At 40.8% G+C, this 15,060-nt stretch overlaps 1 protein-coding gene across 2 annotated transcripts; it reads right to left on the reverse strand.

Annotated features, from left to right (window-relative positions):
- Positions 1–736: 736 nt before the first annotated feature.
- On the reverse strand, positions 737–8,778 carry gclc (glutamate-cysteine ligase, catalytic subunit). 2 transcript variants are annotated; one of them, XM_035800982.2, is made up of 16 exons: positions 8,106–8,778; positions 6,552–6,664; positions 5,613–5,795; positions 5,399–5,512; positions 5,117–5,175; positions 4,625–4,761; positions 4,404–4,478; positions 4,096–4,212; positions 3,695–3,833; positions 3,363–3,475; positions 3,146–3,238; positions 2,848–2,952; positions 2,657–2,738; positions 2,440–2,549; positions 2,029–2,149; positions 737–1,519 (listed from the first exon to the last, which is right to left on the reverse strand). In XM_035800982.2, the coding sequence occupies exons 1-16, from the start codon at positions 8,211–8,213 to the stop codon at positions 1,338–1,340; spliced, it is 1,851 nt and encodes a 616-aa protein (XP_035656875.1). In that variant the 5' UTR covers positions 8,214–8,778; the 3' UTR covers positions 737–1,337. The 2 variants fall into 2 exon arrangements, with proteins under 2 accessions (XP_035656875.1, XP_035656874.1); XM_035800981.2 differs by having other exon boundaries at positions 8,064–8,776.
- Between the last annotated feature and the right edge of the window lie 6,282 nt (positions 8,779–15,060).

The following is a 15,060-nucleotide window of genomic DNA, read 5'->3' on the forward strand; positions in this document are numbered from 1 at the left end:
GCAAGGAGATAAATAACAATATGGGGATGAGGTAGTTGGGTGTACTATTTACAGATTGGCTGCGTACAAGTACAGTGATCTGTAAGCTGCTCTGACAGCTGGATGCTTAAAGTTAGAGAGTGAGATATGACTCCAGCTTCAGTGATTTTTGCAATTCGTTCTAGTCATTGGCAGCCAAAGGAAGTGTTGGCTTTGGGGGTGACCAGTGAAATATACCTACTGGAGCGCGTGCTACGGGTGGGTGTTGCTATGGTGACCAGTGGGTTGAGATAAGGCAGGGCTTTACCTAGCAAAGACTTATTGATGACCTGGAGCCAGTGGGTTTGGCGACGAATATGTAGTGAGGGTCAATGAGAGCATACAGGTCGCAGTGGTGGGTAGTATATGGGGCTTTGGTGGCAAAATGGATGGCACTGTGATAGACAACATCCAGTTTCCTGAGTAGTGTTGGAGGCTATTTTGTAAATGACATTTCCAAAGTCAAGGATCAGTGGGATAGTCAGTTTTACGAGGGTATGTTTGGCAGCACGAGTGAAGGAGGCTTTGTTGTGAAATAAGAAGCCAATTCTAGATTTAATTTTGGATTGGAGATGCTTAATGTGAGTCTGGAGAGTTTAGTCTAACCAGACACCTAGGTATTTGTAGTTGTCCACATATTCTAAGTCAGAACCGTCCAGAGTAATGATGCTAGTCGCACAGGCAACAATCGATAGAACCATGTAACCAAGCAAAATACTATGCTTAGTCAGTGCTGTACAGATTTATTGAGACATAACATTCCAATCAAACGTTCACATTCACTTCAATGCAAGACTCCTTTAATAGTTTAAGATTGTACTATATCACAGCAAATCAAACACTTTCATTTGACACTTCTCACATTAAAAGGCCAAATCATTTGACAGATAATGCAGATATACCATATTCGGAAATGAAATAACCCTTGTTAAATGTTTGTAGAGCAGATCAAAGTTCAGTATTTACAGTAGACTTAAAGATTACAATTAATGTAGTCTACAACTTTGTTTGCTGCATTTACATAATTTCACACTCAGACTTTGTTAGCATGAACACAGGATATCAAATTACATATCCAATTGCTATCACACATCCGATTGAATTTCACTTATTAAAATAATTTTCAAATTGTACAAATCTGATACTGTATATACAAATGCAATACACCCGCTTGACCATCGCAATGCACACTATATTCTCCATTAAAACTTAATTTGTTTGGACCACTTTGTCCAGACAGATATTTGGTCTTTTTCATGCTAATGAATATCAATGATGGACAACACATTCATTAATTGATTACAGCTGTGACAGTAAGTTCATTTGCCCCGATTGACTGGGTCACCAATAAGTTCTGGGCATCGCTCCTCTCCTTTTGTGATGCTGTCACACTTGCGGAGTAGGTCGTAGTTGATTCTGTCAGTTATGACACTGTCTTGCTTGTATTGGGGGTGCTTGTCCACAAACTCCCTCATCCATTTAGCCATGGTCATCAGTTCACCTACATCAGCAACAAGAACAATGTGAGAGAAAAATCATGTTTATTTTTTCTGTTGATAATTAAGATACACTTGTTTATGCATGTTTGGCATTTATAACCCTGTACATTAAATTGTTAATGTGACTTGAGTTCAGATTCAACACTGTAAAGCACTAAGGCTGCGTTTAGACAGGCAGCCCAATTATACATTTTTTTTTCTTCACCAAATTGTTAATTTGATCAATCAGATTTACTCTGAAAAAGATCTGATGTGAAAAGACCTGATGTTTCAAAGGATCAATTAGTGAAGGGAAAAAAAAGTTCAGTATTGGGCTGCCTGTCTCAATGCAGCCAAAGCGTTATCAAAACCTTGTTGACAGTGTCAGGGAGCAACATGTGCCTTCTACTACTGGAATGCCGCATGCTTTTGCTAATCTCCACCAATGATGTGGAAAGCCCACAACAATACCTCACAAAACCCTGTTACCCAATCCAGAGTCAAATTGTCAGTGTTCATTTGCTAAATATACCGGAGGCACGTCTCTTGATGAGCTTCAGGTAGTTCAGGATGGTGCATCTTGTATCAACATCCACCTCCATGTTTTCTAGGTAGCAGTTGAGGATTGGTATCAACCCTTGAAAAATTCCTTCCTAAATGATAAGAAACAACAACTTATGGTTTAAAGTAAAGAGTGCAATATAAATATAGATTTAATGATATTATTAAAATACCATGATCTTAACTGTAAGTCGCTTTGGATAAAAGAGTCTGCTAAATGGCATATATTATTATTATAAAACAAATTGTACAAATTGGAATTTGTAACACATCATATGATGTGCTTTTTTCCCCCAGGACGTGACATTCCATACAAAATGGATGACTTTGTACGACTGGCTGACATGATCCAAAACCTTTATACCGCATCTTTAATAAGCACCTTTCCATTGATGATTGTGTCAATGCTCATCAGTGTGTACTCATTGTCACCCTCACTGTCCAAGCCATTCTGGGCAGCCGATGAGGAGCTATCGAGGGCAGGGTTGCAGCCTATGGGAAGACACAAGAGAAGCTTTAGCATCAACCTGTTCAGGCATTTTGCCAAAACGCTCCCCGACCAGGTTTCTGTATATGGAATCTGACTCGTATCCTCTCACCTTTATAGATGTCCTTACGGAAGTAAAACATGCCCTCTTGGACTGCATTTCTTTTCTGGGCAACTTTCATGTTTTCGTCAACCTTTTGATAGAAAACAGAACGCATAAATGGTATATCATTACCCTACATGCACTAGAATTTCCTAAAATTCAGCTAATTAAAAGTATATCAGAAGAACAGCTGATCTCACCTTTGACAAGGGGATGAGAAAGTCCAGTTTATAGGACAGTATAACCCTGGTGAGCAGGACGATGAAAACAACGAATGCAGAGTTTTCAAAATCGGTAAGTTGCACCTGGAACAAACGAAAACAGGCACTCAATTTCTACACTACAAACATTGTACAAAACTGGTTAAGACACAGTACATGTAAATCCTTTTTGCAAGTATTTACTTGAAACAATATTTACTTAAAACAATGTGTATTTCAGGTAAATATCCAAATGACATACAACTATTAACACACAAGATTGCAAGGCTTATGTTACCTCCATGGGACGGAACTCAACTCGCCATCCGATGTCCGAGTTTGGAGGAGGAGGTTTGAACCTCATTGTCTGCCAATTGGTTGACTGCAGATTCTACAAGACAGACAAATGTGATTATATCAACAAAAATGCCTCCTTATAACATCACAGGTATTGGTCTATTCGCAAACAGTCATGTAGTCACTATAAGTCAGTATTGGGTGGGTATCATTTTTACCTCAAAGTGATCAGACTCGTTTTCATCATCCATGTAAATTTTCTCTTCAAATATTGAGAGCGGATCCCGAATGAAGAGATGGGCTATGTGTTGGGCCAGCAGTTTGTCGATCCCTACAAACACAGATTTTGATTACTTCTCTATAGAAGGTTTAATGATTAAAATACAAATAAACACATTGTACAATTTAATTGCTTGAAAAATACATAAAAAGTAAATTTCACATTTCATCTGGAGTCTTTTTTACCAGTTACTTATCCTTCATCATATTTTATTATTTCTATACACCATCTAGAATCTAATACTCACGTCATTGTTACAAAGTTCTTTACCTGCATCCAGCAGCTGTTTGTTGATCTCCTCGTCTATTGTCAGATCTATGTCATTGTACCTATCGCCACAGCTGGAGAGGTAGCTGTCGATTGAATCATATCTGGATTTCAAGATTCGAAATTTGTTGGTTTTCAAAGGCTGCAAAGAAAACACATTTCCATGCACATTGAAAGAGAAGTCTGAAAAACCGACATTTCAAGGAACAAAGCAAACAAATAACTGAAAACCTGTTCTGGCTAACATAATTGAACACCAGGAAATCAACAGAGAAATTAATAATGCCTGTCTGAGCCTGACATGATCGGACTCTTCCATTCAACCCGCTGAAGCAACAGGGCCTTGTTTGGCTGGCTCGTGTTTCTTTAATTAGGAGCCAGTTTTTCCTGATTCATCTGCTCACCTCCAGCCCCCTCTCTTCCCCGGTCCTGTCATCTACCGAGGCAGAAATAACTCCCCAGCGACAATCAATGTCTGACACATAGCCTCTGTAGAATGGCGAAGCAGCACTGAGGGCCATCTATAAACAGATCAGCAGTTAGCGTTCCAGTTTCCACCACAGAAAAGGCACTCGAAAAAATCAAAGCGTTACTGAATACTGTAAGGATTCAAAATGTGGTTAACCAAAGCTGTTTACGACACCTTTGAATTTTTGTATTACCATTGAGGCAATTAATACTTTTTCCTGTATGTTTTCTAAGAAAATCTTACCATTATAGGGCAGAATGTTGCTAGTTGGTCATAAAGGTACCTCGCCTCTTCAATGCTGCAAGCTTGGAATGTCACCTGGAAAAACATTATAAAAAGGGTTCAAGTTAAAGATTACTCAACCTGTTTATACAAAACATGTCCATGACTTCAAAAATATTCTCTAGTCTAGTAAATTAAAATAAGTATACCAGGGTTACAGTTCTATAATGTGTTGTGTATACCTGAAGACAGCAGTTGCCCATTCCAAATCCCATGGCATCCATGTAGATGTGATCAGGTAGAGCTGCCCTGGCAGCCTCCCCATCGTCTTCCGGAAACTTCTCCACAAATGGAGATGGGGTGCATTTGTCTTTAAAGACTAACAAGGAGAAAGAAGCACAAAGGAAAGTAGATACTAATAAGCAAGTTATTTCAACTAATAAAAAAATGTTGTGGCACATTTTGGGCGATGGGTAGCCTAGCAGTTAAAAGCATTGGGCTAGTAACTGAAAGGTCACTTGTTCAAATCCTCGAGCAGACTAGGTCCCCTTGAACAAGGCCCTTAATCCAAATTGCTCCTGTAAGTCGCTCTGGATAAGAGCATCTGTTAAATTACTCAATTGTAAATGTGGCCTAAATTTGACCACTGAAAATAAAATGTGACGAAATGTATTTGACTGAAAGGTGTAATTATTGAGTGCAAATGGTGAAGATGTGTTCTGATTTAGACTTACTGGGTACGTTGATCACCACCTTCTCTCCTCTTCTGTGACGAATGTTTCTGGTCAGGGTGCTGAAAAAACATTCACAACATACTTTGTTAAATGGGATGCAAATAAAGATCTCAAATGTCACATATCATGCAGTGACACAAAATAGTGCAAATACCTGTGACAAACTTAATACCATAGCAACCTCTATAAAACAGTTGGTAGAGCATTGTGCTTGCAACACCAGGATAGTGGCTTCGATACCTGGGACCACCCGTATTTCGAATATATATTATTCAAGCCTACCTGAATCTTGGGTGTTGGCTTATGGCTTCATCTGGGAAGAACAGTGATTTTGACACTCCCTTTTCAACAGGTGTTGGCTTGTATTCTGGCTGTGTGAAGCCTGGGCAGCCTAACCTAAAACCAATGTTACAAGATACACATTAATGTTAAGGTACTATAAATAAAATCTAACCGTTTCAAGTGATTTAGTGAGTGACAATAGGTAGTTAACTACCTTGGGAATGACGTGATGGTGGCAAGCGTTTCATTCTTATTCAGCACAGATGAGGCCTCTCGCCTTCGCTTCCCCATGTTGTCCTCCACTGTGTTGAACTCTGACATCGTCCCACCATAGGGCTGCCCCGGAGTCCCTTCGATCATGTAGCCGCCATACTCTGGCCTCCAAAGGGTAGGATGGCTACAAGGAAAAACAATGCATTATATATTTTAATAAGCAAACTTCAATTTTTAAAAGCCATTGAATAATGTTGTCTAACAAAACAAGGTCTCTGTCCGACAGAGTCAATTGTATTATGCCAATCTTTCACATTAAAGTAAACATGTTTTTTTAAAAATCAGATGTGAGCCACTATCTCAGCGGATGGAAAATGCTGTGGGCAATGCATTTGTGCTACAGGGGCGTGCTCTTCAATATGTGCAACAGAGAGGCAGTAATGAGGAATGCTACAGCTATAGTTACAATTCCCCTGGGTTAAGTCAGCTTCACAGGTTCAGCACATCATGGACAGTTAGCAAGCAGACTACTACAGTGAGGCTTGTACAAAAACATTCACATCAAATAGAGATGAAGGCTTTTTAACCCATGTTAAAGACATTTAGTAGCCCAGGGTAGAGCGGCAGGTTGAACACCAGTGCAATTTGTAAGGTAGTAGTTCAAGAAAACAAAACATGTAAAACTCATGCAGAAGTTGCAAACTTGTAAAGGAGCTTTTGCATGACCCATGAGGGAAGTGCCACTTTATTGCATTTTTTTTATTAAAAAGTTGCAGAACAGGCTAATGGAACACTGCCTTATTGAGCGACAGAAGCTGTCTTTAGTGCCTGCAGTGTAAGCCACCCAAATGAGTTCGCATAAGAAAGGTCGATACATAACAGCCTGTTTCACACACAACACAACCTGGTCATTTTCTAAACAGATTTAAAGATGACTTACTTGGGGTTGGTGTTTTCTCCTTTGTCTTGAAGGGTTTCCAAAACCTCCCCACCATTGAGAACAAGACGTACCTTTCCATTTTTCTCATCCATTTCGATCAACATGTATTCCACCTAAAAGGGCAAAATTGGAAAAAAAAATGTTTTTTAAATATATATATATATATATATATATATATATTTTTTTTTAAATACATACATTTGTATTTCGAACCATAAAAACAGTGTGCAAATTCAGTTAGGCCTACTGCACATGTTGACATATGAGACAAGAAGACACCACAGCGGCATTCAACATCAATAGGATGGTGTGGCCTAAATCGCAAAACAGTTTTTTCTATTCTCCAATGACAATGCAAGATTATCAGCCATGAAGCTTGTTCATTAGACCAGAATGGTGCAGATCATGTCTCCAAACACCACCTTTCTTTCCAATGTGCGTCACTGTGTAGACCCAAAGCCTTGATCCATACTTTCCAAGATCAAAACAGGCGCCATCACATCCATTCCAATTCATCAATTATGTTTCCTTGACTTTGACTCTACTACCCTGTAATCCCCCTGTCTGAAAGAGGGATTAATCTGTAACAACAACATTCCACGTGAAATTGAGGCACACTGAAGGCAGCACAGACAGAAATCACATATCAACTACATCTAGATGCTATGTGCAACTTTTTTTAAACAACCCATCTACATGCCAGATGCATGTTAAGGGACAACCTTTGAACATGTTTAGTAGCATATAAAGCTTAGATAAGAAATCTCTCAAAAATAAAATGTCTCAAACCATGTTATGATAAATAAGCACATTTATTCTGTTTTAGATATTTACTTACCAAACCATTTTTCGATTAGACATTTTTAACAAGTTTGTATTAAGTATGCATCGGTTCTCATGAAATGTAAACAATTGTATAGATAAGAAGTGTTTTTTAAAATAAAATATTTCACATACAGCGAATTGATAGGTTGTTGTTTTACGGGGTCAGCCACACTTGTATGGTTCTCCTCTGGAGCACATTCGGGTTAAGTGCCTTTCTCAAGAGCACATAGGAGGTATTCAAACCAGCCACCTTTCGATTACCGCCACAACGTTATAACCGCTCGGCTACCTGCCGCTCCTAGCAACAATATAAACGGTTCAATGGCCTAAGTAACTGAATAACACATCAGTTACTGATTGAAGTTGTCTAGATCTAAAACAGTTATGTAATGGTCAGATGCTTTGAATGGGTTCATTGTTTATGGACGGAGTATAAACATCTAAGCATTCGCTACAACTACTATCCTGACTACATGATGTAGCCTAAAACACTTGTTAGACTTTGCTGCAATTCGGTTAGTCTTTCATCTGCACAACCGAAGTTGGCAACATAGTTACAACTTCACTTAACTGGTGACTAACTGACAATGCCATTTGTGTGGATCGCGTGTACATTTTTTGTTATGCAAAAGTTTTTTTTTTTTTTAAAGCATGTTATGCAAAGGTTAAGCAATACGACACCCTTACCTCATCGCCCCATAATAAGACATCTTTCTGTCGTTCTTTCACCTTGTTATAGATGTTGAGAAACTGAACGATGCCATGTTTCCGAACATGGTCTGCATACTTTTTGGTTTCTTCCCAGTTGAGCGGTGACCCTTTTGACAGCAAGCCCATATCGCAAGCGTTCGGCACCGACAGCGAGACTGGCGTTTGCTATTTTGTTTAGCTATCTATAATTTTTGCTCGCTAACGTGTTATCCAAGTTCAGCGACGTAGCTACTGTCAACAAAACAGAACTTGAGCCAAACCAACAATGGTCTTGCTATTTTAACTGTAACGCTGGATACTTATTAGCTAGCCAACAAGGGAGGCCTTCACACATCTCTTGTTATCTAGCGAGCTAGCAAGCTATTAAAATTACCCGCTGACACAATGTCCCAAGCGCCAATAATAATGCCAAGGTTGTCCCCCCAGCAATACCTATCTAATAGGACCTACACCTAAATATATTTTCCTTGATGGAATCACTTCTATATAGTGAGGACCGGTAAATTCACTCGACTAGCCAAGAATCCTCTGTTTCAGTGTGCAACACCGAGTGAACAAAATTTCCTTCCTAGTACTCTTCACACTCACAGTGACTGAACACGTGTGACTGTGGGCGCGTTTGTCCGCTCAGACGTTTTTCTATGCTTTGTCTGACAGATCTTACAACGCCCGGAGAGATTTTTTACACATCAGCTAACTACATTATATGTTATAGCAATCTGTACATCTATGACGTTGTCAATTACTTAAACCACAACGGGGGGACGCGTCATTGTGACTCAGCAGTCTTTCCCTCCTCCCTCAAACCAGTAGGAATAAAGTCTACTTAACCGCTACATTTACTGCCGCGTTCAAAACAACTGGGAACTGTGGGAAAAACTAGCTCCAACTAGGAATTTCTTTTGAATGGTCATTCAACTCGGGATTCCAAGTTGGAAACTCGGGCATCTTTGTATAGCTCCGATTTTGTAGAGCTCCATCATTGTAAATACGACTTTGTCCTTACCGGCCTTCTCTAGTTAAATAAAGGTTAAATTATGATTTGACCTCGGTTATTTCCGAGTTCACAGTTGTCTTGAAAGCACCATAAGGTGTGTCTAAAAAAATTGAAAATATTGTAACGATGACAAAGCAAATTATTGTACTTACAGTGCTGGTCTTTCACCTAGTTTCCATTTTTTTGCACAACTGGGCGTTATGCTAAAGTCATAGTTTGGCATAATAGAATGAGTAAGCCTACCCTATTGCCCAGGAATAAATGTGTTGAGATCTATGTGGCTGACACCACACCGTGCGCCACTCTGTAAAATTCATATTTAAAAAAAAAAAAAAAAAAACTGTAGCCTAATAAACTGTAAGAGAACATCAGGATTGGTCTACTATCTGTTTCTATATCACCACTTAGTCATAGTGTAATTAATACATTGTGTTGAGATGCCAGCCTGGAGGAATGCAAGTAAAGTTGGAGTTGGGCTAAGGGCCGGTGTCATCTGGGGAAGGTAAACGAAACAGTGCTTGCTCCCTCCTGATTCAGCGCAAGTGGGGACACTTCACGCTGAGGAGTGAGTTCCACATCTGCTACATTGCTTTAGGATAGGGTGTTTTTTTTAAACAGTCGATACTTTTCCATCCAACTGGCGACAGATTTTCATGCGCATATTGAATAATCCGTTTACGGAAAATATGCGCTTTTTCTCTCCAGTGGTGTTTCCACCAAACTGACTTGTGGCAGATAAAAATCATTAGGCGTTGACGTAGTGCACACAACAAGTTTCCTTTAAATTGTCATGTAAAAAAAAAAAAATAATTGTCATGTAACAAATAAAACATTTATGTTCAATGTGTTTCCATCGCATTTTCAACTCTACAGATAGTCACAAAAAACGTGCGTTATATAGCGAATGTGCCTACTCATCTTGGCATTTGCACTCTAACCAACAGCTCACAGAAACAGTGCGGGTAGGCTAGTTCATTCACAGTTTATTCAAATCCACACGGTAGTTGATTCAAATCCAGACGGAAAATATTTACACAATAAGCAACCTAATATCACACAGTCAACTCTAGTCAGTTAGTAATTTCACCATTCTGCGATTCTCATTCTCACATGATGAGATTATTATGGAGAAGATTTGTCAAACGGCAGCCAAGCGTTGATCATCATGTCACCAGAATAAGACCCTGTGTATTTATTGCAAAGGAGCATCAAGCGTGCACCTTTACCACCCTGTGAAGTTCATCATAATCGAATGCATCTGTAACCTAATAAACTGCATTTTTCTTGTTTTGTATTAACATTCATTCCCTGAACTTGCGTCCCGACTCTCAGCGCACATCATTACACTCATAAATATCAAAAATAAGCAACAAATACAAACTAATTGTAGTATATAAATACAAATTATTACACCATTACCCCATTGCTAACAAAAAACACGCAAATAAAACTAAATTGCACAAATCCTATATCACACAAATAAAGTAACACACTTACAAAGAGGAGAACCTGATTATTGAAGAGTAAGACTAATTCTGAGAGCAGTCCACAAATTTGGATACATTTCTGAGAGCTCCCTTTCTTGTATAAATATCAGCAGCTCAAGCAGGGTCATTGTCTTTGATGGCAAGTCAGGCAAGTTCTTCAGTTCCTGTGCAAGATCTCTGCCATCCGAGTCTGAGTGTTCTTTATAGTGCAGTGTCATACTAAGGGCCTCACATTGTTCTGTCAGCTCCTCATTTGAGAGACTTTGGAAGGTTTGCCAGTTCTTTCCATGTTTTCATGCAGTTTTGGTGTTCGTGACTGCTGTCGCGTGAATTCAGCAAAGAACTTGCATGTTTCCAGTCTGTCAGTCCTGAGTATGCTAAGTTAATTTTCTTATTTGAAATTGTTTACAGCAGAAGCAGAAGAGGCTGTTGTTTCTTTCAGAATATACCAACTAACTTCTAGGGATTTTTTCACCACTCACCAAGGTCTTCCTGAAATTCTGGTGGTGGCAACTTCTTCCATCACTGTCATTCCTTTGGAAAACTAAGTTAGGTGGTACCTCACTAGGTCCTCTGCAACTAGCAGCAGGGTCTGTAGACAGTGGTTCATCCTCAGCAGCAGGGTCTGTAGACAGTGGTTCATCCTCAGCAGCAGGGTCTGTAGACAGTGGTTCATCCTCAGCAGCAGGGTCTGTAGACAGTGGTTCATCCTCAGCAGCAGGGTCTGTAGACAGTGGTTCATCCTCAGCAGCAGGGTCTGTAGACAGTGGTTCATCCTCAGCAGCAGGGTCTGTAGACAGTGGTTCATCCTCAGCAGCAGGGTCTGTAGACAGTGGTTCATCCTCAGCAGCAGGGTCTGTAGACAGTGGTTCATCCTCAGCAGCAGGGTCTGTAGACAGTCTGGTGGGGATGCTGCTACAGGCATTTCTAATGCAGAGCACATGGGCATTAGTTTACACAAGTTATTCACAGCAGTTATAGTGATGGAACATCCCACATACCCAGTAATAATAAAATCCTTGTTACCTACAATATGGAAACTTACAACTTTGGAAAAGGGAAATTATTTATTTTGTTTATCTTATGCAGGGATGCACACACACATAAACACATGTGTGTGTGTGTGTGTGTGTGTGTGTGTGTGTGTGTGTGTGTGTGTGTGTGTGTGTGTGTACACACACACACACACACACACACACACACACACACACACACACACACACACACACACACACACACACACACACACACACACACACACACACACACACACACACACACACACACACACACACACACACACATGCGTTTGCGCACAAACACACCTGAAGAATCCTGCTGGGGGAAATGGAAGAAAATGGGTCTTCATTCTCAGGCTCAGACAACATTTGTGGAGACGCCTATGTGGCTGAGGAGGTAGATGGCTCCTCATCCTGGCCAGTGCCAGAGGGTGCTCCAAAATATTTCAGAAGTGCCCCTGAATTTGCATTGAAAAACATTATATGAGTCTGACACTCAAAATGTGTTTGTTGCGCAATTAAATATGCATGTCATTATGCACAATTGATCAAACTTTCAGAAAAGGAACCAAATAAACCATACAACCTCCTTGGCTAATTCTAGGCATAAGACACCCCAAAATACTCAATATATCACAAAAGCTATGTGTGTGAAACTATATATTCACAGTATTATGAAGGAATTGTGGTTTATTTGGTAGCATTTGATAGTGTGACTGATTTTACTAATTGCATCAGTACTATACAAAGTTAGAGGTGCGTTATATTTGATAGATTTCACCGCTCCCCCTACCTCAGGCTTCCAGTGGGAGACCTGAGGTCTACCTCCCCCCATCTCGTACTTCTGAGTGTGAGACCTTCCCAGGCAGTAGCCTGCCTAGCTCACAACCTAGAATCAGGGTGCCCACTCCGACAAGGTTCATTGACCCACAGTCTCACACGGTGACATGATATCATTGATGTGACGTGCAAATGAGCGATCGCACAAATGTCACCGTTCCAATTTTTTTTGTGCGGGCGCCTCGTGCCGCCCCCGGCAAGATGCCGCCCATACCTAAATCCGCCACTGCTGGTTAGTGATTACTGTGATTACATTGATTACATTGATTACATTGCCCAAAAAGTTATTTTTATTTTACCTTTATTTAACTAGGCAAGTCAGTTGAGTACAAATTCTTATTTTCAATGACGTCCTACCGGGGAACAATGGGTTAACTGTCTTGTTCAATAACTGTTACAATAACCTGACTGTTATACAATATACTGTACATTCATTCCAATGCCTACTATACTAGTTATAGTGGGTGTGAGTGTGTGCATGAGTGTCTGTATGTGTGTATGTGTTTGTGCATATGTGTGAGTGAATGTATGGGCGAGTGCATGTGGACTAAGGTGCGAAGAGTCAGTACAAGGAGACTGTTGATGTACAGGTGGTCGTCTCAGCTCAGGTGTTCAGCAGTCTGATGGCTTGTAGGTAAAAGCTGTCTCTGAGCCTGGTGGTCTGTGACCCGATTCTCCGATACCATCTGCAAAGACAGGTTTAGCCAGCCCAGTTAAGGAAGTCAGCAGCCATAGAGCACTTGGGTTAGTCAACATGGATGTTAAAATCTCCCAGAATTACAGTGTTGGAGAGGGTGGGGCATCCAGAGGTTATTAGTTCAGAAAAATCTGAGATAAAAGAGGTGCTTGTCTATTTGAGGAATTCTACTATTCTCTTTGGTACTCTCTCTCTCATGATCCTCCAGATTTCTTCCCCTCTCTTCCTCTCTCTTCCTCTCTTCCTCTCTCTCTTTATCTTCCTCTCTCTTCCTCTACCTCTCTCTTCCTCGCTCTTCCTCTACCTCTCTCTTCCTCTCTCTTCCTCTCTATCTTTCTCTTCCTCTGTCTTCCTCTCTCTTCCTCTACCTCTCTCTTCCTCTCTCTTCCTATACCTCTCTCTTCCTCTCTCTTCCTCTCTTCCTCTCTCTTCTTCTCTATCTCTCTCTTCTTCTCTCTTCCTCTACCTCTCTCTTCCTCTACCTCTCTCTTCCTCTCTTCCTCGCTCGTCCTCTCTTCCTCTCTCTTCCTCTCTACCTCTCTCTTCATCTCTCTTCCTCTACCTCTCCCTTCCTACCTCTATCTTTGTCTCTCTTCCTCTCTCTTCTTATCTTCCTCTCTACCTCTCTCTTCCTCTCTTCCTCTCTACCTCTCTCTTCCTCTCTACCTCTCTCTTCCTCTCTCTTCCTCTCTACCTCTCTCTTCCTATCTTCCTCTCTCTTCCTCTCTCTTCTTCACTTCCTCTCTCTTCCTCTCTTCCTATTTCTTCCTCTCTACCTATCACTTCCTCTCCTCTTCCTCTCTCTTCCTCTTGTCCTCACTCTTCCTCTCTCTTCCTCTCTACCTCTCTCATCCTCTCTCCTTCTCTCTCCCATCCTCTCTTCCTCTCTCTTCTCTGAAAATTATGTCATGGCTTTAGAAGCTTCTGATAGGCTAATTGACATAATTTGAGTTATTTGGAGGTGTACCTGTGGATGAATTCCAAGGCCTACCTTCAAACTCAGTGCCTTTTTGCTTGATATCATGGGAAAATCAAAGGAAATCAGCCAAAACCTCAGAAGAAAAATGTGTAGACCTCCACAAGACTGGTTCATCCTTGGGAGCAATTTCCAAACACCTGAAGGTACCACGTTCATCTGTACAAACAATAGTACGTAAGTATAAACCCCATGGGACCATGCAGCCGTCATACCGTTCAGGAAGGAGACGCGTTCTGTCTCCTAGAGATTAACATACTTTGGTGCGAAAATTGCAAATCAATCCCAGAACAACAGCAAAGGACCTTGTGAAGATGATGGAGGAAATGGGTACAAACGTATCTATATCCACAGTAAAACGAGTCCTATATCGACATAACCTGAAAGGCCACTCAGCAAGGAAGAAGCCACTGCTCCAAAACCGCCATGAAAAGCCAGACTATGGTTTGCAACTGCACACGGGGACAAAGATCATACTTTATGGAGAAATGTTCTCCGGTCTGATGAAACAAAAATAGACCTGTTTGATCGTAATGACCATCGTTATGTTTGGAGGAAAAAGGGGGAGGCTTGCAAGCCGAAGAACACCATGCCAACCGTGAAGCACGGGGGTGGCAGCATAATGTTGTGGGGGGTACTTTGCTGCAGCAGGGACTGGTGCACTTCCCAAAATAGATGGCATCGTGAGGTAGGAAAATTATGTGGATATATTGAAGCAATATCTCAAGACATCAGTCAGGAAGTTAAAGCTTGGTTGCAAATGGTTCTTCCAAATGGACAATGACCCCAAGCATACTTCCAAAGTTGTGGCAAAATGGCTTAACGACAACAAAGTCAAGGTATTGGAGTGGCCATCACAAAGCCCTGACCTCAATCCTATAGAAAATGTGTGGGCAGAACTGAAAAAGCGTGTGTGAGCAAGGAGGCCTACAAACCTGACTACGTTAAACCGGCTCT

This window comes from Oncorhynchus keta, chromosome 24 (assembly GCF_023373465.1).
Source record: "Oncorhynchus keta strain PuntledgeMale-10-30-2019 chromosome 24, Oket_V2, whole genome shotgun sequence".
Classification (NCBI taxonomy): Eukaryota; Metazoa; Chordata; class Actinopteri; order Salmoniformes; family Salmonidae; genus Oncorhynchus; species Oncorhynchus keta.

Coding starts and splice junctions, on each gene's coding strand:
- gclc (XM_035800981.2), bottom strand. CDS start 8,213: ATGGGCTTGCTGTCAAAAGGGTCACCGCTCAACTGGGAAGAAACCAAA. Junction 5,796..6,551: donor GGAGAAAACACCAACCCCAA/GTAAGTCATCTT, acceptor TTTTCCTTGTAG/CCATCCTACCCTTTGGAGGC. Junction 5,176..5,398: donor AGCCAACACCCAAGATTCAG/GTAGGCTTGAAT, acceptor ATGTTTTTTCAG/CACCCTGACCAGAAACATTC.